Genomic DNA, 25,566 nt, shown 5'->3' on the forward strand with positions numbered 1-25,566 from the left:
ATGTTAATAGTGGATTGGTGTTTTTTTTAATAAAGGGGCATAGTTCCAGTAAAAGTAAAAAAATAAAAAAAGGAGCTTGAGCTATGCATGAATGAGATCTGTGCCTTGATGCAAGCCAGCTGAGACGTGATTTTTTTCTATATCATTCCCAGTTCTACAATTCATATGTCTAGTAGTACTATGGAAAGCATAGGAGCTGTGAATTAGTGTACACTCCTCTAGTTTTCAGAAAATCTGGCTTAACTCTGGGTTCTGTTACAGAATTCAGTGTTATCTCAGATGATCATTTCATGTCTCCTATTCTCTATTTCCTCATGTCTAAAGTGGAAAAGGAAATATTTTGTCCAAAAATGACCTTCATGGTTTTATTTTAAAAACAAGAGACAAAGCAATGTGTATGTGAGGCTAACTGTACTTCTGAGGCTGCCAGTGTAAAGCATTATAAATCATCTTTCAAAATATGGCTGGCCACTCACTTTTATTTATTTAACTAGAAGGAAATGTAATGTAATATTGGGAACAAAATGTGTATGATCATGGGAGCATCCACCCTAAAAATTAAGAGATAATTTTGAATATTCAAAGATAGAAAATAGTTCAGACAATCACGTAAAGGTGAGAAAGGGGAGGTTAATTGTGCTAGTTATGATCACTAGCCAAAGTGTAAAGTACACCTAGTAGTGCTTCAGAGATCTTTGCCTTCAACTCTGAGTAATTACTTGTGTGCAAAATAGGTAGCAGTGCCAACACATCAGAATTCTCAGCTAACTGCTGTTGCTATTAGCTCTTTATACCCACTTTGTGCAGGTAGAAATGCACAAAGGCAGTGGAGAATGTAATCTCGTATCAGAGACTAATTTCAGTGTGGCTCCTTCCCAGAGAACACATTTAATTGTTAGTATTTTCTGCTCATTCTGTTGGAATTGTATGTTAACACAAGAAAATGTACCAGGTGCAGGCAGATTTTTAAGTGGCCTGTGGCAGGAAAATTTGAGATGAATGCATTTCAAGGTGAAAATCTATTGATAAAAAAGGCTGAAGGTTTTTGCAGCAAGAGAAGTTTAGAAACTGTCAGTGCGGGATTTGGACTGCATTAACAGCACTATTCCATGGCATTTTGTTCATTAAAGCTTGCAACAAGAAGAGAAATATGGAAATAAGTAGGATTTAACTTGGTAGATCTTTTCATGATTCTTTGAAGAGGAACTAAGTAATTGTTTTATTTTATTGTCATATGTTGCTTAATGCAGTCCTTAATATGATAGAATGTTCAAGCTACATGTGAACATGTGAGATAAATTAATTATTTGTGTAATTATATGACAGACTCTAGTACTCTTCTTTACCAGTGTTTTGAATTCTCCTTTGCCCTGTAGCACTCTCATAAATGTTTTTATTAATAATAAGGAAGTGTTGCTCAGTGTATGGAGAATACCACAATCTAATTCTCAGAGTTGAGTACCAAATCATTTTCTAATTGTGGAATTTCTTTGACCTCAGAAAGTCATTCTTAAAATGACTCATGACCTAGAAAAATGTATTTTCCTACAACTAACTTTGAATTTCCTTTATAGATGACACCAAGATAGCGCTGCACCTAAAAGATAATGGAGGTAAGAGATTTTGTTCTGTAAACAGTGTCAGTAGTTTGTCAAATTATACCCCACTGAACTTCATTAATCAAAATCAGATTGTAGAAATATCTTTTACCAGACTCCCAAGGGACTTCAGCCTTCCACATCTGTGTGGAAGAGCAGCAGGACAAATAAGCTCAGTAACTGCTTAGTAAATTAAACATTTACAACTCTCTTTATAACTCTTTAATAGACCAACTTTAATTAACTTCCAAATATGGATATATTAAGTAAGTTTTTAACTGTATTAATACAGTTATTAACTGTATTATAATAGGACAGTATTATTTAACTCTATTAAGAGAGGCTATGATGCTAGTTCTAAATAATAATATTGTATTATCAATTCATTCACAGTAGTGAATTATTACATGACATTTTGTTAATAAACATACCCTTTTTATATCTGTGTCTCTGTACTAGCAGAGATCCTTTATTTCTCCCTGTGCATTCCCTGTGCAAGTTAATAAGATCACCTTGTTTTACTGATAAAGGCCTCTGTTAAATGCAGCTCTGCAGGGGACTACTTTTGTCATCTTTTTTGTGGGCTCAAGGTCCGAGACCTGAGGTTTGTTCTTTCTCCCTTTGAAGTCAGTGAGAATTTTGCTATTAGTTAGAATAGGACCGTGTCATTAGATGCAGGTTGTGTCTGTATTCACTGCCAAGGTACGGCTTGCTGAGGAGAAAGGAAAGCTTTGCGTTGATTTATGTAGGCTTCAGAATGGTCTACCAAAGCAGAGGATGATTTGCTGAGCAAATTGAAATAAACTATATTTCCACTGATATAAAGGGGAATATTATTGGCTCTGATTGCCTTTCCTCCAGGTAGGGAGCACCAAGCTTCCCTCAGGGGCAGGGGACCTGGCAGCCAAGCATGACAGCAGGCACGAACAGGGCATAGGGTGAGTCCAGCAGTTCAGGGGCAGCAACTGTTGTCAGCCCCAGTCTAGTGACCATCTGCAGTGACAAGGCAGGCCCAGGGTCAAGGCAGGAAGCCAGGTTGGCAAGGCAAGGCTGGAAGCTGCAAGGGACAGAAGGAGGGAGCTCCTGTCAGCAGTCCCAGAGAAGGGAACGTGATGAACAAGGTTCATACAGGAAGTCTGGTCAGCTGCAAAAGGAGACAGGGCCAGAGATAAGTCTACAACACAGTTCCAAGCTCCATTCAAGGAGATACGGCCTGTGGACAGGACTGGAGACAAGATACCTTCAGCATAGATGCAAGGTTGGTCCAGGAGACAAGATCAGGACTGAATACAAGTTTACCTACAACATAGCTTAGGTCTGGTCTTGAGTTTACATGGAGTCTCCATCCCCATGGGCAGAGGTCCCAGGTGCTGTGGGTTAGGACAGCTGAGTCATAGTGGTCTCTCAAGGCCCTCACAGAGAATTATTCAAGTTTTGAAAAAAATATGGTGTGCAGATGACAGCATTTTGGTCTATTTTCCTGTCATTTGTTTTCCAGTATTATTCAGCCATTATTTTCTCCTTCCCTCAAATTAGAGGTCTGCTTACTCCACAGGAGGCAGTTGCCATCCTCTTCCTTGCCAGTTTCTCCTCTGTCATTTTGCTGTCACTAACCACAACATAGCTGGTCACATGCTGTACTGGGCATTAAATTGTCCATTTGTTGGCAGTGTTGTTGTTGACGTGGCTTTGACACATAAGTGATCCCTTGGAACAAGGTAATCTATAAACTCAGGGTGGTACTTTCAGGCATTTTGTCTATGGGAATGTCCCTGGATCTTTCTCTTCTTCTTGAAATCAAATTGGTTTTTATTTTGTTGTGAAAAGTGCTTCAGTGGTATTAAAGGTCAATAGGCAAGGTGAATCAGTCAGGACTTCACTCTCCCATTTCATGTCTGCTCTGTACATGAGGTGCATTCCCAGCTGAACTGTGCCCATTCTCTGCCCTGTGAGCCATGGCTCTGTGGCAAGTGACTTGGCCTAGGACCAGGCAGCTCTCCATCATGAGCATCTCATAAACAGCTCAAAAATAATTCAGAAGGAAACATATCCAAGTTTATTTTGGTTTGGGAATTGCAGCAGGATTTTTTTTTTCACTTGTCTACTCTTTGCCTAAGATCCGAAAAGAAAACTCCCATGAAAGCAACCAAAATGAATGCTAGAGCAAGTGAGGGATGGTTGTGTCCTACTTCATAGAGTGACATGGCAGGGTTTGTGGCATCACTTATCTTAAATATAGAAAGTTCATTTCCAAGGAGAAAGCTGCTTCATTTTAGGAGGACAAATCAACACCTGATGTGATTATTCATTTTCCTTGAGCTGTTTCTTTTATTCTTGAAATTAAAAAAAAAAAAACAAACCTGACTTCAAACAACATGGAAGCAAAGCAGCACACCAGGACTTCTCATTCACACAGTAAACTTAGCTTTTAATCTGAGAAGTTCTTTTTGATGAATCTTCAGTTATGCATTGAATTTTCCAGTGACCCCTAGATTAGGCTGACATAAAACCTTTGCAGCCACAGGCGTGTTCTTTGATTCTCTGTGATTTGTCAGCCTTTCATAAAGAGTAGATTATTTCAGGTCACGAATACAGGGTCTTTACTTTCTCACACCAGATCCTTTAAAACTCTAATGAAAGAGAACCTTTTATAAGGGAAAACTAAAGCTGTATTGGATCAATGATGGCCTATAGCTTGATGTGTTCTTGGATGATAGCAGTCAATATCTGGTTAAGTACAACAAAAGGATTCCATAGACATTCTGAATCTCACCTCTGCCTGAAACATTTGAAACCAAATGTTATAAAGCAACAGCTAAATTTAAATTAAATTTTGGGTTCAGGTCAAACTGCTTTGACCTTTTAATTGTGTGAGAAAATCACTTGCAAGTTAGTGCTGTAATTCACCCACAGTCTTTTGTGGCATATTTTGACATACATTTCAAATTTACTTGTTCTGTGTCTTCTGCCTTCCCTCCTTCTTCACAAACACATGACAGATGCCTAATACATACATGCCTAAACCTTTTTAAAATACAGCTGTCATGCCATCATGATTTTTGTTAACTCTTAATTCTCTATAACAAGACTTTTGTAAGTTTTAAGATATGTTCAGCACTATAAATGTGTATTTTTGTTATTAATTACAGATTCTGTTGTATCATTTTTCTTACAACACAGCTGACTAAACAGTTTAAAAGCCTAATTTTTCATAAAAATTGTGAGCAATTGGCTGCGGCTATAGAATAATGCAGTATTTTCTTGTTGAGAACTCCTTGGTGGATGATTCAGATGATTGGCCAGCACATTAGACATTTTATTTGACCTTTTTAGACACTGTGTTGTGATGATTTGATTGCTGTGAGTCCCTCTAAGTCCTTCAGCTTTATAACTGAAAAGTGTATGTGTTGAACAGTGTCAGAGAAATTGATACAATTCTCATTCATCAAAATTTGAGCTTGAAAGATTAGGAAACTTGGTAAGAAATTACCAAAATGCAGATTTTGGAAAGAAAGAAAAAAAAAAAAAATCATACACCTTATAAAATTTACCTAAGGATTTTATTTTATTTTTTTTTTAGTAGTCAGTCCCCTGTGCCTGGAAACTAGTTACCATTAGTCATGTCTCCTTAATTTTCCTTTAAAATTGCAGTCTGAGCTCTTCCTACCCTAAAAATTCTTGACAAATTATGAACTCAGTCCTGTTTTTCTTGTGTATACTGAACTGCAGCTGCAACATGTTGAATGATAGTTCATGACTGCTAGTAATCATCTAATTTATTTCTTTCCAATATTTTAAGTTTCTGAGGGATCCAGAAAATGAAAACTATTTCAACAAAGAGACAAGACAACCTTTTAGGGAAAACAAACATTTTTGACATAAGAAAATTTATTATGATCACACAGTCCAAAACAGCTAACTTGGGTTATCAAGTCACTACAGATTATCTGAGTCCTCATCCAATTTTAAAGTAAAGCACATTAAATAATGCTAAACCTAAACTTTGTGCTATTTTAAAAATGTTTTGAAGTGGACCTTATATAGGATAAGATCCGTAGGATATGGCTTTGTTTTATCATCAAATCTTGGCCTAGCCATAGGAAAATGACCTTCCAGAGCCTTCATCTCATATAGTGTTAGCCACAAGCTGCTCTTCTTTTGGCCCTTTCTCATAGTCAGTGGTAAGCAATAGGCAGGAGGAGATCATTAATAGCATCCTAAAAGAAGTGCCCAAAGTGGCATAAATTACTATATAAGGGTGTCTATCAGCTACAGAGAAAAATCTAAAGGACATGCTAAGAATAGGCATTTTACCTGCAGGTATCCAAGGTTTCCTTACATTAATTCCCTTCACAGTGTCCTAGCTAATATATTCTGTTTCCATTCCTGACCAGAAACCTGACAGGACAAAATTCAGACCTCTTCTTCCCCTCTTCTATCATGAAAAAGTGAAGATTTAAGGTTTTTACCATTATTGCAAAAATCCTGTTGAGATTAGGTTATGGATTATGTAATTATATGTTTACTTCTGTGTGTTCCACTTACTTGAAACTGCTGATGTTCCACTAAAAATTGCAGGGTTCATAGAATTTTAGGCAAACAATGATTTCCTTGGAGACAACTTGTCATAAAGTTTACTTTATGTATACTGTACTATATGCTGTGCTTGTATAATAAAATTCTTATCAAGGAGCAGCCTTGGAAGGGTTTCTGTAGTGATGGAAATAGAAGAAAAAAGGGAAGAACACAGAGATAAGCAAAATAGGTGGTGATGGATACAAATGTATTAATAGGATCATAATATGAAGGTAGATTCAAGAAGAACAATTAACAACCTTGATTATCAAATAAACCAGAAAGAGCCTTGTAAATAGACTTTATGGGATTTTTTTATCCTTTTCCTTGTATCTAGGTAGGGGGCAAATTCCAAAGGGAACAAATAAAATATAACTCAAATAAATCAGTGAATCTTCCCGTGTATTGTATTTCACACTGTAGATCACAAGCTAAGAAATGCTGATACATCTCCACATTTTATTCTCTGTTTTTCCCTGAACATTTCCAAGCTGTTCCTCCTTTATCATTTCTCAGCAGTCTCTTCTCAACAGTAGTTAGAAACAGGTTTTAAGATATATTAGAGAACTCTCTTGTTTTCTTCAGTGTGTTCAAAGCGTGATCAAAATTGAACTTTTAGACCCTAAGCAATTTGCTAAATGCTACTCACTGCTTTCTGCAAGTTCAGCTGTAATGCTCGGAATAGGAAAGCATTATTCTTAGGTAAAAGTGTGGGATCTACCTTAGGACGTTGCTGTAAGAAACATGAATTGATGCACCCAATGTAATTCAAGTTCTTCCTTCTCAGGAAATTTTGTGACTTAAGGAAATCCTATACAGCCTTGATGGTGTTCAGTATGATACTACATCAGTGCCTACTGGCAGATATTGAAATGGAGACTTCCAAAGCCAAGAAGCTTGGAAAAGCAACAGCCTCTGATATAAATATCCCCATCTTTCTTGTGCACCAGGCAAGGGAAGGAACATATTCTACATACTATATGCAATGCCAGTGGGCTATATGTGTGTTTTTTAAAGCTAATACAAATGAAAAGTGCTGAACTCATTCATTCTGGGTAAAAATAGAATCATGGATTAATAGTCTTTATTCTTAGGACATTTAAAGTGGCAGCATTAATAAATTGTGTTATTTTCTGTTTGTTTCATAGTACTTTGGATTGTCCTTAAGTGTTACTTATAACAGTATGTTTGCATCTTCCAGAATTTCTTGCATTTCCACTGCATCCCAATTTTGTGTTATAATCTTATAGCTAGCATCACAAAATATGTAAAAAACACCCATGTAATCTGCAGAGAGTCAATCAAATAATAGCAGAGGTTTTCCAAAGTAGTAGCACTAGAATGTATCCCCTAGAAAGCAAATGTCACTTTTGCATCCAGCACAAAAGGGCATTTTTACATCATATTAGGCATTATACACCACATTAGATTAAAGAAGCATGATGTTAATACAGTTAAGCTAAACTAGAACAGCTGTGTATAGACACTTTGACTTATATTGAAGCCTGACTTACTCCAGTTTATTTCTCTTTAGTTTTCCAAGCCAGGTATAAAATGATATGTGGTATCTACTCTTACAATTGTCATGACTTTGCTGTAAAGACACACATTTAACTGATTTTGTTAAGCATTACAATTTGTGGACTTTGTACCACCCCAAAGGGTTAATGTGAAAACCATCTGTAGATCTAACTGGAGATCTTATGGAGGGCTAAACGTAATAGACTGGATAAACTTCTAAGACAAGGCTGCATTATCTAATGTTTTATCTTATCCTCTGCTCCTGTTGTTGTCACAATGCTATGGCAGTGTGACAGCTAGGGCACACGAAGCTCTTGCGATCTTCTGTCTTTTTAACTACCTATTCTATGTGCAGTTAACCCAGTAGTTGCAGTCAGTAGCCTCCTGCAATCTCCTCTACATTGCTCACTCATCTTTCACATCTGTGTATATGGGTCACTGTGAAAGATGAGAAAAATGGAGGTCAAGTGAAAGAAGACTAATATAGTACCTGAAGTTGTTCAGTCTCCAAAAGGGAGAAGGGGTGGGGTGGGGGGTGGAGGGGGCAAGTATCTCTGCAAGTGTTAGACACCTTTAGAGAAGAACCTGCTTGACCTGATGATCTTGTGTTTACTTTCAGTAGGGTTAAGAAGAGTCAACGGGCTCACTGAATTGAAATTCTTGTAATCTGGTAACTTTGCTCTTCTGGATTTAGCAACAGCCAGCTGCCTTGCCAGGACAAATGGCATGGCACAATATGGTACAGTGTTGAGCTTTGTGATGGCCACTGCTTGATGCTACTAAGTATTATAATGGCTTACATGGCCTCAAGCAGAACAAACTAAAATTAATACTGATGACAACTGTTGTAGCATTAGGTGATATTTTAGAGCAGAAGAATGAAAGTCCTTAGCCCACGTATTTAGAGTGCTGTCATCCTATAAACAGAGGGAGTTGGTTTTAGTGCACTCTCATCCATTTACTGCACTAAGCAGTTGATCAGTCTTAGAGAGACTTACTGAGTTGCCCTAGGTCCTGCAGAAAATTGATAGCAAAGCCAGATACTGAATTCAGAATTTGTGTGTAACAGTTCGTAATATCCTCACTCAAAGACCACCTTTCATTCCTTACATGCAGTCGGAAAGCAATTTTTAAAGCATTAGCTGAGACGTAACTTTATAAATCATGAAAGCATGTAAAGTATAGCAATGACTTAACCTCAAAATGTTAACAAATGCTGAAGGAATGAACCCACAAATCAAGACAATCACACTCCATTACTGTGAAGAAACTGAGAAGTCCAGAGCACGCTGTTCCTAAAAGTAGAACATTTTTATGGAGATTCCTCTGAGCCTTTGTAGAAACCTTCTGACTGTACATTCCCTTATTCCCTCCCACAGTCACTATATGTAGGTCATTAATCATCTGTTCAGAAATCTGCATTATGTACAGGAAAAAAAACCTTAGGTTCGGAGAGCCATATACCTGCCCCATAAAACAAGCAGTTTCCTGGTAGACTCACATTCCAGATGTAACTGGAGGCCCAAAAAGGGGGAAAAATCCAGTGGCTCTACTGAGGTTACTGCAGGCTGTGACCCCATGTGCTCAGCTGTCCTAAACATTATGTCCTCCTCCTTTGCAGGAGCACATTAACTCAAACCCATGGTCATGCAATTAGGGTGATGCACCTTCCAGGCTAGAAATGACATACATAATGGGGTGGAAGGCTGGTAGAGTGAACTGTAGGTGCAGGTTAGCCCCAGACCATGCAGCAAGAGAGGGTTTCTGCTCTTTGGCTGCCCAGAGAGGAGAGCAAACACATGGAGAGGAGGTGTTGCCAAATAGCTTGTAGGGATCTCACATGTGAAAACAGCTATCAGACACTCTGAAGCTCCTGAATGAGAGGAACCAGATCAATAATTGTCAAAGGATGGATATGGGAAAAGAACAGTTGTGAGTGTAAGAATGGTCGAATGAGATTAACATACGTACAGTAGTATATTGGACAAATAACAGGGATAGTAGCAAGGAGAGATGGGTTTGACCTGACAGATACAGCTGATTTGCCCAAAGTCTGAATGTTCCAGCACTGTCACTGGCAGACAGTTTTATTACCCTGAAATAAACCTTGGAGGAGGATGAAAATTGCTTGATTCCTTGCAATTCTTTAAAAAAGATGGGTATATATTGTCATAGATTTCTAATTCATCAAATAGCATCTACCCTAAGCAGTATATGCCTTTGTTTTTTATAACTAGCAAAAGTAGTACCCAGCACCCAACCAAGAAGTAGAAATGAGCAGCTAAGAAATGAGCTTTCAGTATATCTCACTTTCCCCCACAGCTCAGGACTTCAGACTGAGATATTTTTTAAAGTGTGAATTACAAAACTTGCTGTGTCTGATGGCATCCCTGAGAGCAATATAAAAAAAGTTATATTGAGTTGTCACAGCAAGTTTTAAGTTACCTAAATGCTACATTCTTTAAGATTCATCAAGTTTCTGTGGTTCTGCAATAATAATAATGATATATATATAAAAGCATATCTGACTTTTCTAAGCTAGTATTTGAAGGATAGTGTCTTTTATGTAGGAACAGTAAGATACTAATTCTGCATTAGTATTAATAGTATAACACGATCTACTTTAATCAATAGATGTATTTTTATAAAGCTGGACATGCTACACTTCAAAATCATGACCAATATCCAAATAGTCATTACCTAACCTGTACATTTGAGAATGCAAGGGAATTTCTGCAGTTAGCAACTGAACTAAAAAAATGGCATGTTTGCATGGAGGCTCTGAAAATATTATCACACATTCTGTTTCTGTAATGATTAATCTATGTAGTGCATACTCTTAAGTAATGTAAGAGTACATAAGTCTCTACTGTAGATGTGGTTATATCTGAACCTACACATTTTTCCAGTCTGCTTCATCTGTAGGGGCTATTTTCATGCACTTGTATCCAGACCCATTTTGCCATAATACTAAAACCATGCCAGAAACGCTGCCAACTTAATAAACCAGCATTTCTGTACCAATAGTACTGCATAGATGCTCTCATACTCGTGTGATAGCTTCATGTTCATCTAAACAACCAACTAAAAAAATGGGTTTTGATGAAAATTAAGAATTCGTCCAATTGCTGCCACGTGACCTAACAATGAACACTCATGTTATCATAAAGCATTCCTATATGAGAAGAAATGTCAGGGTTCGTTCTCTATCTCTTTGTGAAAAATCCAGGGGTTTGCGATGCAAATATATTCTTCAGGTAAAAAGTGGAGAAAAGAACAAAGCTCAGTACGGAGTTACCATCTTTAGGCTGATTGCTGCTATTTAGGTCATCTGTATCCCTGGCTTTGTTAGCATAGCTGTGTCAGTCAGGAGGGTCAAAGAAAGTATTGCATTTTATCCCTTAAAGATGCATGTGCATATAAAAAGTGAGTTTGAATTGAGCTTTTTACCATCTGATCAAAATGCAAGAGTAAAAAAGAATGACATGGCTTTTGGAGGGAAAAAGCAAAGCTTTATTTTCCAAGTCCACACAATGAAATTCTAACTTTCTATCCGTCATTTGCCTTGGTTCCATGTCACTTTATATAAAGGAAAGTTTCTAGCCAGGAGGTTCCAGAAGTTCAGCTATTTTTCCTCCATTTAACCATAAAATATTTTGTATCTCTACTCTTACAGAGATAATTAATTTCTGATATGTAAACTCTTTTCAATCTCATATCATGAGGTGTACATGTACATATCACAGTTTTGTTTTCACATATATAAAACTATCGCAATAGAAACATTCTGTAAAATTTAAATTTAGATACTAGAAAACAATGTATGTCATTATTTTGCAGACCTCAGTGATTAATATGCAATAGTGAGAAAAGCAATGTTGTCAAAGTATCCACAGTGTGTTTACAAACACTCTATAAAGAGCAGTCCCAGTTTGTACCCACCTTTGTTCCTGTCAAAGTCAGCATCACAATTCCCATGGACCAGGTCAGAATTTTCATTCATCCTTGAGATTTTTTGTTTGCCTACACCAAAAAAAGCTAACTCAACTGTAACTAGAGACAATATAGTAATATAAAATAAAAAATTATATAGTCTTTATGTGTTTATTATGCAAATGAGAACATTTTAATTGTATTTTCACTTCTATTTTTTAAATAACATTCCAGCAGGACAGCAGTTATTTCATGTTTGTATTGTGTGCCTTTATATTTGGGGAAAAAAGTTAACTTGCTGTTTCAGTTCTGTCATTCAAAACCAAATGAGAAGCAGACTAACCTTGGAGATGTTAACATACTCCTTCTGCTTAAAAGCTTTATGCATGTAAAAAAATTGGGGAGGAATTATAAACATAGAGTATATTGTATGTAACGATTGCTTTTCTGACCACAAGAAAAGAAAAGTTTGGGGAAAGTTCTACTGATAGAGCTCCTTTTGTGAAAGGCTTTGTCGTAAGACAATCAGTTTAGCCTTGCCTGGAACAGCAGATGTGCTGTGATAATTTTAATAAGATTTCTGCACCTGAAAAAGTTTCCTAGTCCTTTTGTTCATCTGTTTCCCTTGGTAGCTTTTTAAAAGAACTGTCAGTTGATTTTGCAGCTGAGAGTATTTTCAAAGTTGACAACGCTGTTTATTGTCTCTGTGCAAAGAGGGTGAAATCAATTTCTCATGAGTATTTGAGCCCTGGGGTCAATGAACTGAATTTCGATTATGGAAATGACAAGTTACTTACACTTGTTGTCATTTAAGAAAAGTATTTCTTGTGTTTCATTATATTTTTGCATTTGGCATTCTGATCACTGCACTGATGTCCATGCAGTGCTCCACCCTAGACTACTAGAAATCTTTGCAGGCAGTTGTCACCTGTGTTATTTGGAAGCGTTCTTGTTTACATAGTTGGATGCTAAACACTGAGAAAATATCAGGCCAAAAGGGATTAATTTGATGGCCTTTACGTGGTTAAATAGTGGTTAGGACCTTTCTTGAAGTCCAGCATTTTTTAATATGCAGAATGTGACGTTCTGTCTTCAACCATAACATAGTAACAATACAGATTACTCATTTAGTGCAAATTGTCCTGCAAATGGGTACAAGTGACAAAATGGTTTATGATGCACGGATGTGGCATTGAAGGGAAGAGTCAAATAGTATGAAGCTGTCAAAAAGACAATTATGAGACAGACAAACTATGAATCCTCTGCTCCTTCCGGGAAGCAGTTACTTCTCAGTAGGGTGACTCACACCACTAACTGCTCATCACTTGGAATTAATAGCCCAACCCAGAGCATATACAATACAGCAGACCTTTTCTGACGGCCCTTCAATTGCTTAATTTGCATTTGTTTGGCAACTTGAAATATATATGCAAGTACTAAATATTGTTACAGTGCATGAACAGGAATTAAGACTGGAGCTTCCATACATTCATCTAATCTTAGCTGAAAGTGAATAGCTATTTAATAAATTATTAATGACTGTGTCAAGTAAAAGACTCTGCTGTCTGACTGTTGGAGGAACCTTTTTTAGGGCCTCTTTTCTGTCCACTCCATGAATCTTGCGTCCTTGGTTACGTAGTGCTACAACTACCAGGAAGAGTTTTAAGTGCCCTTCAGGTGGGAATACATTTGAAATTACATCTTCCACATCCTAAGTAATATCTCCTTTCTTTCAGTGCAATGTAAAGGGTGGCCTGGAAATTTTCACTGTATGTACTGTGTTTAAAGAATAATAAAAAATAATCAAATAGGGCTGACTGTTTGGTTTTGTTGTTGGTTTTTTTTGGTTTTTTTTATAAAAGCTGCTCTGCATCTCTGTGAACTAAGCTTTAAGAAAGCTAAATAAATCTCTTTGTAGGATTTAGTCAAGGAGAGGCCTGTTTCTTGGATCCTGTTCATGCCTGAAGTCAGATGGTGTTCAGTCAGTGCATTTAAAACTAAAGTTCCTGTGGGAACAGGTACTCATGAACTTTTAAGTAAAAAGAAATTACCTTCAGGATTAGGCAGTACCTGAGTGGGGGTGCATGCTTGCCATTTTTTATTGGATTCATTAATGCCTCCCATGTCCTAGTTTAGCCTCTCACATTATCTGGTTCTTTTTCTTTGTCCTCTGATTCTGTTATTCAGCTCCTTCCTCCACGAGTTGGCTCACTGACTTCATGGGAAAGAGCAGAGCAACACTCCAGGGTTTCAGCTGTCCTGTCTCAAGATTGAGGAAATCAGGACAAAAGCAGGGGAAACATGAATCCTTTCACTTCTCCCACAGATTCACTTTCATGTTATAGTTAGAAATATCTCTTGGTTAAGATAATGCATGTTCATTTTCCTTTTCTCCCTGTTGTTGCAATGGTGCCATGCAATCCGCTGGGTGATGAGTTATACAGGCCTTCCTTCATCTGGTGAGAAAAGTGCTGCCATATGTGGCTGCATAAGCTTTTACACTGGGATTAACCATTCCTGTTTTTTTTTTTTTTATTACCCCTAACACAATGTGTTTAACACTACCTAGATGAATAGACCTTTCTTCTATTATTTTCCAATTCTCTTTTACAGTATTAGCATGGAGTACTCAGAATCTGATAAAAGACCATGTACAGTTAGTGTTACTGGCGTTGTTACTATTAATAACAATAACAGTAACTTGTTTGAAGTGGTACCCATAACTCAATAGCTGTTTTACAAGAACAAATAGCAGAGACAATCCCTGACCTCACAGACCATGGCACTCTAAGACAACCAAACAAATAGTTCAGGAGAATGGTATAACAAAAAAAGGTGACTGCAGAAATCAACAGTTTTCATTAGTCAGCTTAGCAAAGAAGCACGGTGAGAGGAAATTTAAAGGTGGAATTAAAAGAAAATTTCTCATAAGCAAGGCCAGAAACAGGTGTTGTATGGAGTAAGGCATGGAGGTGATTTGAAGGATTGCTAGAAAGGCAGAAACCAGTGGGAATATTAGGAGAATGATGTAGGTTTGTGAAGCCAAATGAACAGTGCTCTTTTGGTGTTTCTTAAACCTAGATGTTTCTAAACTTCTGGTATTTCTAAACCTGAATCATTCTTTTGCCTGCAGTAGTGGGTAGAATAGCACTCATTTTATGCAAGAGAATGCTAAAGAATCATCGCTTATCACCATATTTGTACTTGCTGTGATATCCCAGTTTATCCAAAGTAGAAATCACACCCGAGCATAAGCAGTTTACAGATGTTGGTTAATTTATTGGGAGACTTTTTCCATAAACATTTCAGTGTTGTTAAAAGACTTTCAGTGACTTATTTGGAAGCACTGCCGACAAGATGCTTGTGTGACTTTCTTCTGATGGGAGTATGGCACAAGTGGCCTCTCACTATCAAGTTTAGTAAATAGATGGTCTTCTGTAATATTTTGGTATGATGAGTGTTCTATTCAGACAAAGATTAGAATATTGCAGGGTCATTTAGCATCCACCTGTTACACTTTTGGCTGTCCGAGTCAGTTGCACAGGGTGGTTCAAAACCCCTCTCCAAGCTAATGAATCAGGCTTTCAGAATGTGTTTATTACCTAGACCTCACAAGCGTTTGTGGCATGTCTCAACTTGAACCTTAAAAAAAAAAACCACAAACAACATTCAAAATATATTCAATTATTACTTTTTTTCTGTTGAGCAACTGCGATAGTTTTATGAGAAAATTAAAGAAAAATTCGTTATGAAGGTAATTAGAAACTTCAGAATGTCCAGACAGCATTCAAAATAAAGGATTATTAATTTTGTTTACTGAGTTAGAATTAGTAAAACATTTGGAAATGTCTGTTCATTGAGATTATGATATTACTTGGTTGTGGGAGACATCTAACATCTTTCTCCGGCTTGGCCTGTGGAAAACAAGGAACGTGTAACACAGGAAAAGCAAATGCTCAGTTGCCATCTGTGAAATGGAATGGATAAGACATGTTACTGTACTAATAACTGTGCCATTTGTGCAGCTTCCACAGACGACAGTGCAGCAGAGAAGAAAGGTGGAACGCTTCATGCCGGCTTAATTGTTGGCATTCTAGTCCTGGTCCTCATTGTGGCTGCCGCCATCCTCGTGACCGTCTATATGTATCATCATCCAACGTCAGCAGCTAGTCTCTTCTTTATAGAGGTAAGACAAAAGTAAGATGTGTCACTAGTCCTGTCACTTGACTAGGATAATTGGGATCTCCTGAATAGAACTTTCTTAACTAAATCTAGAAAGTATTTCTGTGTTTGTAGTGTAAGCTTTGAAGAAATGGACCTCTCCTAGCAGGTGATGCTGTTTTATTCTTAGCATGTTTGTCACTCAGCTTCTTCTTTAACTACCATTGCTATTATTTTTTTGTTGTTTTTTTACACAGGACATAACAATAAAAGATAGATCTCAGATACCACTCCACCTCTTTCCTATCCATTTTCCTCATGATAGCATTTTTCCATTAGCTTTCATGTGCACTGGCATTTTAATTCAGGACATATATTTTTTCTATTATTTTCCTGTGGAAAAATAAAACGTGTGCATTCTTAATTCTCAAAAAAAATCTTATTTAAAATAAGTTTTAAGCTGGAAACCTGTGTTAGCTGTTTCATACATTCATTTGTAGAAATCTTTTAACATTTTGCCTCAGAGTGTGAAAAAGATTCTTTTCACCTAATTTTAACATCTAATTCTAATATCATCTCCCTTTGCTCTTTTTATTAGTGTAGAAAGAAACAGACTCTTTTACACCATGATTCATCTGACCTATTTGAGACATTTCCTTTAGGATTAGATAAATTACCAGTTTTCTCCCTCAAATACAGATAACTACCTTAGGTGCAGACATCTACATTGCAGATACTGACATTTATTCAGCTCAATTCTACTGTACATGATAATATGAGAAAGGAACATTTTCCATAGGTGTTTGATTCTACAAAAAACTATGAATACCTACACCTACTTGGTTTTTTTTCGACTCAGCAATGTTCCTCTGCCTTATGGTAAGTATAGAGCTGCTAAACATGAAAGAAAACACTGTCTGTTCATAACCCCCACTTGCAGTTCTCCCTTACTTTCAAGAGCCTGGGCACTTTCTAATCGGCAATAGTGAAGAGACAGAACCACTGGAAGTGTCATTAGCAATGTATCTAGGGGTTGCTTAGGTAAAAGCCTGGATCAGGAAGTTACAGACATTCATTCTTAGTGACAGCACTGAGAATTGAAGTAAGACACAAACAGAATGATTCATCTTTAAAATCATCTTATAATAAATATACTGCTTAGATGCAATTGTAGTGTCAAAAATCAAAATGAATTGTTTATCAGTATTTCAGGCTCAAGCAGTGTAACTGTGTTAACCATTGGGGAACAGCATCCATGTAATAAAGTCAGTAGTTTTCTTTCATCTCTATGTGGCATTTCAAGATAGTTCTCTATTGATGTAGAAAAAAAAAAAACTACACTGAAGAACTTGTACAAAACAGAAGGATTTGTCCCTTTCTTTTTTTCACAAACAGATTGAATTGCTATTCTTTCACGCTAAGTAAAACAAGTTTCTTACCTGTTATGATGTGACTGAAAGGCTAAGTAACTGGCAACACCATTTTTTAAGAAGAGAAGAATGCCAAATTGAAACACACATATATTTATTTTTGTTCTCAGTGCAGTAATGGCATGTTATTTTGTTCACTGATATCACACTCATCATGCAAACAGTGGTGCTTTAATCACTTTTGTTAAACCCATTCCTCTGAATTTAATTTTTAGGTGTGACATTAATCAATCTATGCAGTCAAAGCTAAAATGTTTTTAGCAAGTGATGGAGGCTTTTAGAAAAAATAGAAAAACATAATCTCTCTGTTTCAATAAAGGAGAAATAATTGAATAAGGGCAGGAGGAAGTAAATCAGTCAAGATCAATTTTATGCAAAATATGGTATAAGCTACATCCTCTTTTGGTTACTAGGAAAATTGTGATACCTGTGAAGAATCAGCCATTTAGCAAGAATTATAACAAGTTCTAGACATGAAGGAGTACCCTTTCCCTGTGAGTGGTAGAACCACTGATGCAGTGGTAAAATCAAAAGGGATTACTGTTTCAGAACATTTCCACAAATTCCAATACTTTAAAGCCATTGTTGGTATCGTAAGCATAGAAGAACAGAATAAGGTAATCCATTCTGTAAATGAAATTGCTTTTAAGTTTAATCATTTAATTTCCAAAGGAAAAAAATAGTTTGACCAATTCAAGAAATAAAGAGTTGAATATATTATTCTTATATTTATTTGATCTATAGAATGTACATATTTCCAGTATAGAGGAAAATGTATCTTCTCAGACTTGTGTTTTGAAACTGAAGTACAAAAAAAACCCCAAACATAACTGGTATAAATAGGTCATTTTTATAAAAAAAGCATTACTTGTTCTATTTGTGCAATTAAAAAATATTTGAGTAAGCTGTTACAGATAATGTGGTACCCCACATACCACAGCGGACAAGCTGCATTATTTATGGGAAATGAATGAAATATGGATCTGATGTTACCATTCTGAGAAAAGAGCTCAAGAAGATTGCCATGGTCTTGGTCATGAAATGAGAACAAGCACATAAATATTTCAGAAAATAATATAGTTTTGTATGACTCTAGATTAATAAAGCAGGTTGCACAATTAAAACAGGATGTGACAGATGGACAGGCAGCTCCCTCATACAGTTGTCTAAAAAATTCCTAGTATACTGTAGTCTGGCATCAAGTCTTCTAGCTAAATCAAGATCTGCATCAGTTTATCTATCATCAGTAATAAATATAAATCTAAGGCTGGACAAAATAAAGAATGGGGACCTGCCACATTTATGCTTACTTTTAAAGAAGCTACTTTATACAGGCATCATATTGACCTTAAACATAGCATTCATTCAAAACTGTAAGACAACTAATAGAGAAACTTCTTTTTACATCTAAGATTCTAGGATGCTGTCATGATCATGTAGATACAGCATTGTTTTCAGTCAGATTCTGTTGGGGTTTTTAGGTTAAGGGCTACATAAGGAATTTTGGGTGGATTTGTTTTATAGTTATGACTAGTTACTGAATAAAGAGAAGTATAATAAACTGATCTCATATCTGAGGCTTTAAGTCTTTCTCCCTTGTGTTCTCTGCAGATAGCACCCAATATTTACTTATCACCTCACTCAGATTTTTACATAGTTCATCTTGAATCCCACTCGTGATGCCACTCGTGTTTATCATGCAGTCCCTTTTCTCAGTGAGCTCCCCCAGATAAGGATAAATACACCCACACTTTGACTACACTGTTTAACTTTGCACTGATAAATGTAATCCCCAGTGACACCTCTGAGCACCATCAGATGATATCCTGAGTGTGCTAGTTAGTTTAAATAAGTGATACACAAACCCCAAGAAAAATGCTATTTATTCCAAAAGCAACTATTGTCTTAAAACAGCGTAGCATTATTCTTTGATTTTTTTTACCCCTAAAGTCTGAAGAAAACACTTCCTCTGGTAGTTTTGTTCATAACTGTTGAGCACAATACATATGTGCAGCCCCACCTGGAACAAAAATAGCTATTTTGAACAAACAGTGTGAGAAGTCTTGAATGCCAATGCTATTCAATTTGCCCATGATAGTATATCATTTTAAAAGAATAGCGTCCAAATAGTTCAATATGTTTTTTTTAAAAGTTCCCCTTTTCATTAAGTGTGTAGAAGATACAAATAGAAATAAAATGTTTTCTTGATTCTTCCAGCCCCCACACTATTCAACATGTGTTTCATTGTTTAAGTTGGACACTTCTCTGGTGACCTTAAGACAGGATGAATTATCAGCTTTTAAAGTTAAGGGAGTTCTAGTCAAAGTTCCAATGAATGTGGGCTCTTTCTAAACGCTGAGAGTAAATGTTGACTAAAGATTAGTGTGCAGAGTGACACAGGAGATATTGTATGCTTTGGTCTTTTATTTATTTATGATTATCCCTGTGGTATTTCCCCTCTCTTAAATTTGATTTTGTTGCCAATAATTTCCCCTTTTGAATGCAGTTCCATACCTACTCTTACCTTGAGAATCTTGTGTCTCTCGAGTTTACCTTGAACTTATTTGCACTGTTTTTTGTAAAGTAGCATACATGTCAAATAGTGCTCTCATGTCTTTTTGAGCAAAGCAGAAGCTTATGTTGAAAATCTAGTTACAGCACATATAGCTACACACTAGCTATACCACAATTAAAAAAATAATGAATTTATTCACTAACCTATGTAGTGTACTTGCATTTGGGATTTGATGTTTGGTGACCAAGAAGCCAAGCATGATGACCCAACTCTAGTGGATTGCATGCGTGTGATATATATCATACCTAAAGTTGTACAGATATCTGGAGCTGAACAGGGGTAAAGAAATTCCCAGATGAGTCAGATGGATTTGCTCAAAATCCAGACAGTTGTGGGCCACATAGCAGCTTTAGTATTACTGATTTTACTTCTTCCCTTCTTTTTCTTTATGTTATTTTTTTCTTACATTTTTAACATTTATTGATTTGCATTCGTGTATGAACTTTGGCATTGAGAGCAATTAATGTCCATGGAGCATTTAAAAAATTGAAAAGCAAGGCATAAGGCAAACTGTCTTTTACTCAGATGTTTTTTGCCTGTTTGCAACCAGTTATCTGTGGACAGAAATGTCCAAAATGACACAAGAAGCTTTCATGTGCATTCTTTTTTTGTGGTTTTGTTACCTTCCTTACTTAAATGTTGGTTGAGAGTCCTTTTAATGTTTGAAACAGCTCAGCTGTCATCCCATTGCTCTGCCTTTGGGGAAACAGAGACAACATGATCTGGTCACAACTGAGAAGACAGCAGAGGCCAATATGAAAGCAGAGTCTCAGACATTGCTATGTCTTTTCTCAGCTGGACACAGAGATACCATTGCTGAACATGCTTATGTAAAGCTCAACAACAGCAGAATAAGATTCTCTGGCAGTTCTCTGCGGGTAGAGGATTTTAAGGAGTCTAACATTGCAAATTGGGACCATCTTAACCTCGGGCAAAGAGCCTTTCTTTTGTATTCAGCTTATAGGTACAAAACCAAATCCAATTTATTAACACATGTAGACTCAAAAGCTGTAGAGATATGAGTGAATTCACAGCCTGTGTATTTCTTAGTAGTGGCTGTGTGTGTCTTAATAGTAGTTAATATGTTACACACTGAACAGTGGTGTGGGTGTTTGTGGTTATAAATTATCATTCTTTTGAATTAAGATCCCATTTTAAAGGTCACAGCCTTTGCATTCATGTTTCCACTCCCTCCGGAGGTTTTCCAAAGCTTTATTGTGCAGATTCATCTCCTTAGAAATGTGCATGTACACTCACACACACATATGCATATACCTATGACTTTTTTAGTCATTTTATTTACTTCATTTTGGATGTTTAAACTGAATAATTTCACAAATCTGTTTTTTCAAGTGGTCACACATACAGCTGAACTGATGCTATGGAGCTAGGATGTGACCTTGGGGAGAAAGAGACAGAGGAAGGAATGAGCAGCTGCAGATATTCAGCAAATAAAATAATAGTGCATGATCAGAGCCTGGGGGACGCACCTTGACTCTTCCTGATTTAACTTGAATTATGTCTTTACTAGTAAATTAAATAAGCCTGGGCCTGGTTTTTAGCATGAAGATCAACCAGCTCGGAAGGGACTGCATGTCCTTTAACTCTGTCAGCCTCACAGTAAGGTGGTAGCGTGCAGACTATTAGCATGGACTAAGGATGGCTCCTGAATCCTGAGCCCTAGCTGGGGTGGTCTGAGAAAGCACTAATTGTTGGGTATTTTTTTCTAACAGTTTTGCTATATAGGGGATGTGTTGCAGTATCTGGAGACATTCAATGGCATGCAGATCTAGCAGTAGATTTTCTTTGGATTTTGACCTTGTTCTCATCCCTTGTCTGATTAGAGGAAGGAAACAAAAGGAGAAAATAGTCAAAAAAAGCCAGAGACAGTTCTTGGTGTTCAGAGGTCATGGAATTAAGGGGCATTTCTGGCTCACTGTTCTACATCTCTGCTCATAGCAGCACAACACAAATAAGAGACATCATTTAACAGCCAGCCCTGTTCTCCATGCACCATTTCCACGTTTTTGCATTAATGTCACAGATGCAGTGTATCTTCAAATAAATTAGAAATAAATAGGAGACGGAGTAAAAAGGAAAGAAGGATTTTATTTTTTTTTAAAGAGTCACATCCTCAGCTGGCTTAGACAGGTGATGAAGCTGATACAGCTCTGCCGATTTCTTTAGGGATATGGCTTGTTTTTATTACATACACATTTTAAAGGGGATTATGCTTTTAGTTGGATAAGGACTTGACATGGTCATCAATTTGTTTTTGTCCAGAAGTCTGGGCTGAATTGTGTTTCATGAAGATGATGATTAAAAAGAAGAGAACAAGCATCATTTTTATCTTCTTTTGAACTCCTGCAACATCCTGGTATTTGGGGTATTGTCATTGATCTCGCTGTCTATGCCTTGTACTGATAGTAAAGTTATTTTTTCCAAAGCTTATCCAGCTCAGCAGGAACCAGCAGCTCAGCAGGGGAAACCTATGTCAGTCACAAGGGAGAAGCTCTAAAATAAATAATCAACACTGACAATAAAAGTCAAAGGTGGGGAGGAAGGAGGCTTTCTGTTTCTCATCTGTCAGCAACCATCTACTTAGATGAACTTAAGACTGCAGAAAAGAAGTGGTTTAAATCACAAAGAGATAGTTTAATCAAGCACTTCTATCAAAAAGAAAAATAAATGAAGCCAGTAAATGATCCTGCTGAATTTTAACTCTGAAGCAATCTTTATTTCAGAACAGTTTCTTCAAAATATTAAATTAAAATGGTGTGGGCAATTGATCTTTTCTTATTTCTGGAAATACCTATCAGAAGTACAGTTTCAGATATTTGAAGCCTCATGCATTTCTGGCTGTGATTTGCCAAATAAATTGGGTGTTTCTAGGAGAGATTAAAGACTGATGCACAAATTATAACTGCTTAAACAGTATTTCAGCTAACTTTGAGCACACAAACATCTGTTATGGACATCATAACTGGTAACAAAAAGATCTTTTTGTCATGAAGGCCTGGATACCCAGATAGATGAGCAGTGGACAACAGTACTTAGACTAAAGGGTCTTCATGGTATCACATTAAACATATGGACACTTAGTACTAGACCTTACTATAGGTTTTTTTCCCCTTTTCTTAATCCATTTGAGTATGTCATTACAATTTTTCTGGGGTTTTGACAATCAATTCGGAATTTGGATAACTCCTGTATTTACATATTTCCAGTTAAGAGAGTTAAATAGGTCTTGTAGGCAAAACGTGGTTAAAGAGTACAGCTTTTAAATGGATTTAAATGTCTTTATGCCCTTGAATTAAACAAAGAACTTGACATCAGTGGAAATGTAAGATGCAGTCTTCAATAGAAACAGTGAAACAGTCCTCTGAAAGTTTGAAAGATTAGAAATACAAGGAAATAATCAATAGATAGAGAAGACAAAGTTGCATCAGAGCATTCAGCCTAAAAAGTATTCAATAACTTTAACTTTTGTGTAGTTTAGTGGGAAATTAAGTTTGCTAGGGATCTCTGGAGAGTCTTTGAAGACTTTGAAAGATTGACCTTATGTGAATTCAAGTATTTGTACTCATATAAACTCAGTTTGGAAAGAGAATCTCTGTGTGTCTTGGTGATATCCATTGTTCAGGTGTACTGCTGGAGAGGAAGAAGGTTTGATCCATGAACAACCACTCTGGGATTTTATGCTGGTTGAAATATACAAAGGAACTTTTGATAACCTTCTAGAAAATTTTCAGAAGAAAATGTGTGTGTGGCAGGGCTGGAAAGACGACAGAGTACAGATTTTTCATTATGTTTTCCATTCACTGCTTTTCTGACATTGCAGATCTGTACAGAATCATGCTCATTGCATTTTTCTGTACTGAATGAAGGATAGGATGAGTATGGGGTGGGGATAGTAGGGAATAGGATGTAAGAATATCAAATATGTAATACATGTTGCCAAGTTCCTTCTGTTCATTACTGATAAAAACTTGCCTTCGTGCAGATGTATGAAAGAAAATGTGAAAACTTAGAATTACTGCAGCTAACAAAATATACATTAATTCAGTTACTTTTAATGAATTAACATCTTAGGTGCAAAGTGTTAACTGGCATAAATTTTAGAGATAGGGTATAATGTCAGACCAGAATCTCTCAAGAGCAGGGCATCAGTCTTCAAATATGAGTATTTCAACAGAACTTTATACAACTGTCTGTCCTCCTCTAATTGATCTTGTATATTGTTTATCCCTTAAAATTTATTTTTGTGTGGCATCTACAAAGTAGATTTCATTTCTTGTTTATGTGTACTCAGTTTATTCTTTTAAAATTTTTTTTAAATCCATTAAAAAATCTTGAATGGATTTTGTACCAGCTTCTGGAAATCTGAATTGATCACTTCCTTTGTTTTCAAGATAATACTCATTTGAGACACTGGTTGGTTTCTAGTCTGTAAGTCAGTGTAGAAATACATAATTCTTACTGAATTTTACCTATTTACTAAACTGTAGCAAACTGTTCCATTCTTATTTTATAGTTGCATCATTGGTGATCTGGTGGCTTATAATAGGTACGAGCCTTGCTGACAGTAGAAAATAAATGGCTTCACTTTAAATGATTTCTGGACAGTTAACACAGGCCCATAAGATAAAAACTGATGGGTCCTTTTCCCTTTCTTCTCTTTCAATATGATCATGTTTACTAAAACTTTCTGTGTAAAATTCCACCAATACAATTAAACACATAGAGAAAGAACTGATCTATCTGAAACTCTCCTTCAGTTTTCAATTTGAGCCATTTTCTTCTCTTTTTCTTAAAAAGTTACTGTTCAGCAGGAAATAAGATAGTCTAAATCTAGCAGCCTCAAAAAAATTCTAGACTGTAGCACTGGAAACCATGTTCAGATCATAACAACTGAATTTTGTTTAGACAATATTCAATTAAGGGCGCTCGCATATGTATAAAACTTTTTTTTTAAATCATGTCTTAATGAGATCATACCATTTTGATAAATAAAAGAGGCCCTGTGAGGCTCAGGATTCCCTCATGTTGAAAGATGTCAAAAGAAGAAACCGGTCAACCACGAGAACACACTTCGAGACCTTTCTGTGCAACAACAGTGAGAAGATACTCCAGTCACCACCCTTTAGTATTTATTCAGAGATAGAATCTCCTCTTTTATTTCTCAGTTGATAAATAATATCCATTCTGCATCTACTGCAAGATTTACATAAAGATACTTATTCTAGCCTTGGTATCGCTGTAGGAAGTCAGATGGACTGCACAGCCACAAACGGTGGTGTAGATAGACATGATGTGAGAAACATGGAAGGTAGATCTTACTTCCCAGGAATTATCCAGCTGCTAGTTTCTTTCGGTTTATCTTATTGATATTCAATAGGAACTAACGTTTTTTTAATGTGTATCATAAATTATTATTCTACATCCTGACATGTATCTTCTGCATCGTGGTCATGTAAGGTGACAAGTGCTTTTCCCTCATCCCTATTTGATTAAAATAATGAACCCAAGGAAGCTTCAGTCCTATGAGAAAAATCCTAGTCCTACTTTCCTGCTTTGTAATACACTGATAGGAAGCAGGAGTTACAACTCTCCAGCCACACAGCTCAGAGGATTTCCTGTAAGAGTTCTAATTCCGGAGAAAGAAGCATATTTTTTCCTGTTAAATTGGATGACAAAACTAAGGAATTACTTAAAATACTCAAAATACTCAGCTTGTTTCATTGTTGTTTGGGCTTTGGAGATTGGGGGGGGG

The 25,566-nt window shown here is 36.5% G+C and overlaps 1 protein-coding gene across 1 annotated transcript in view; it reads left to right on the forward strand.

The window, feature by feature from the left end:
- Positions 1-25,566, forward strand: part of PLXDC2 (plexin domain containing 2) — a 152,810-nt gene that overhangs the window by 123,325 nt on the left and 3,919 nt on the right. The window contains exons 12-13 of the mRNA XM_026843351.1: positions 1,575-1,613; positions 15,653-15,813. Of these exons, the coding sequence (XP_026699152.1) occupies positions 1,575-1,613; positions 15,653-15,813 (200 nt within the window). The remainder of the gene's footprint in view (positions 1-1,574; positions 1,614-15,652; positions 15,814-25,566) is intronic.

This window comes from Athene cunicularia, assembly GCF_003259725.1.
Source record: "Athene cunicularia isolate RWA chromosome 2 unlocalized genomic scaffold, athCun1 chr2_part1, whole genome shotgun sequence".
Lineage (NCBI taxonomy): Eukaryota > Metazoa > Chordata > Aves > Strigiformes > Strigidae > Athene > Athene cunicularia.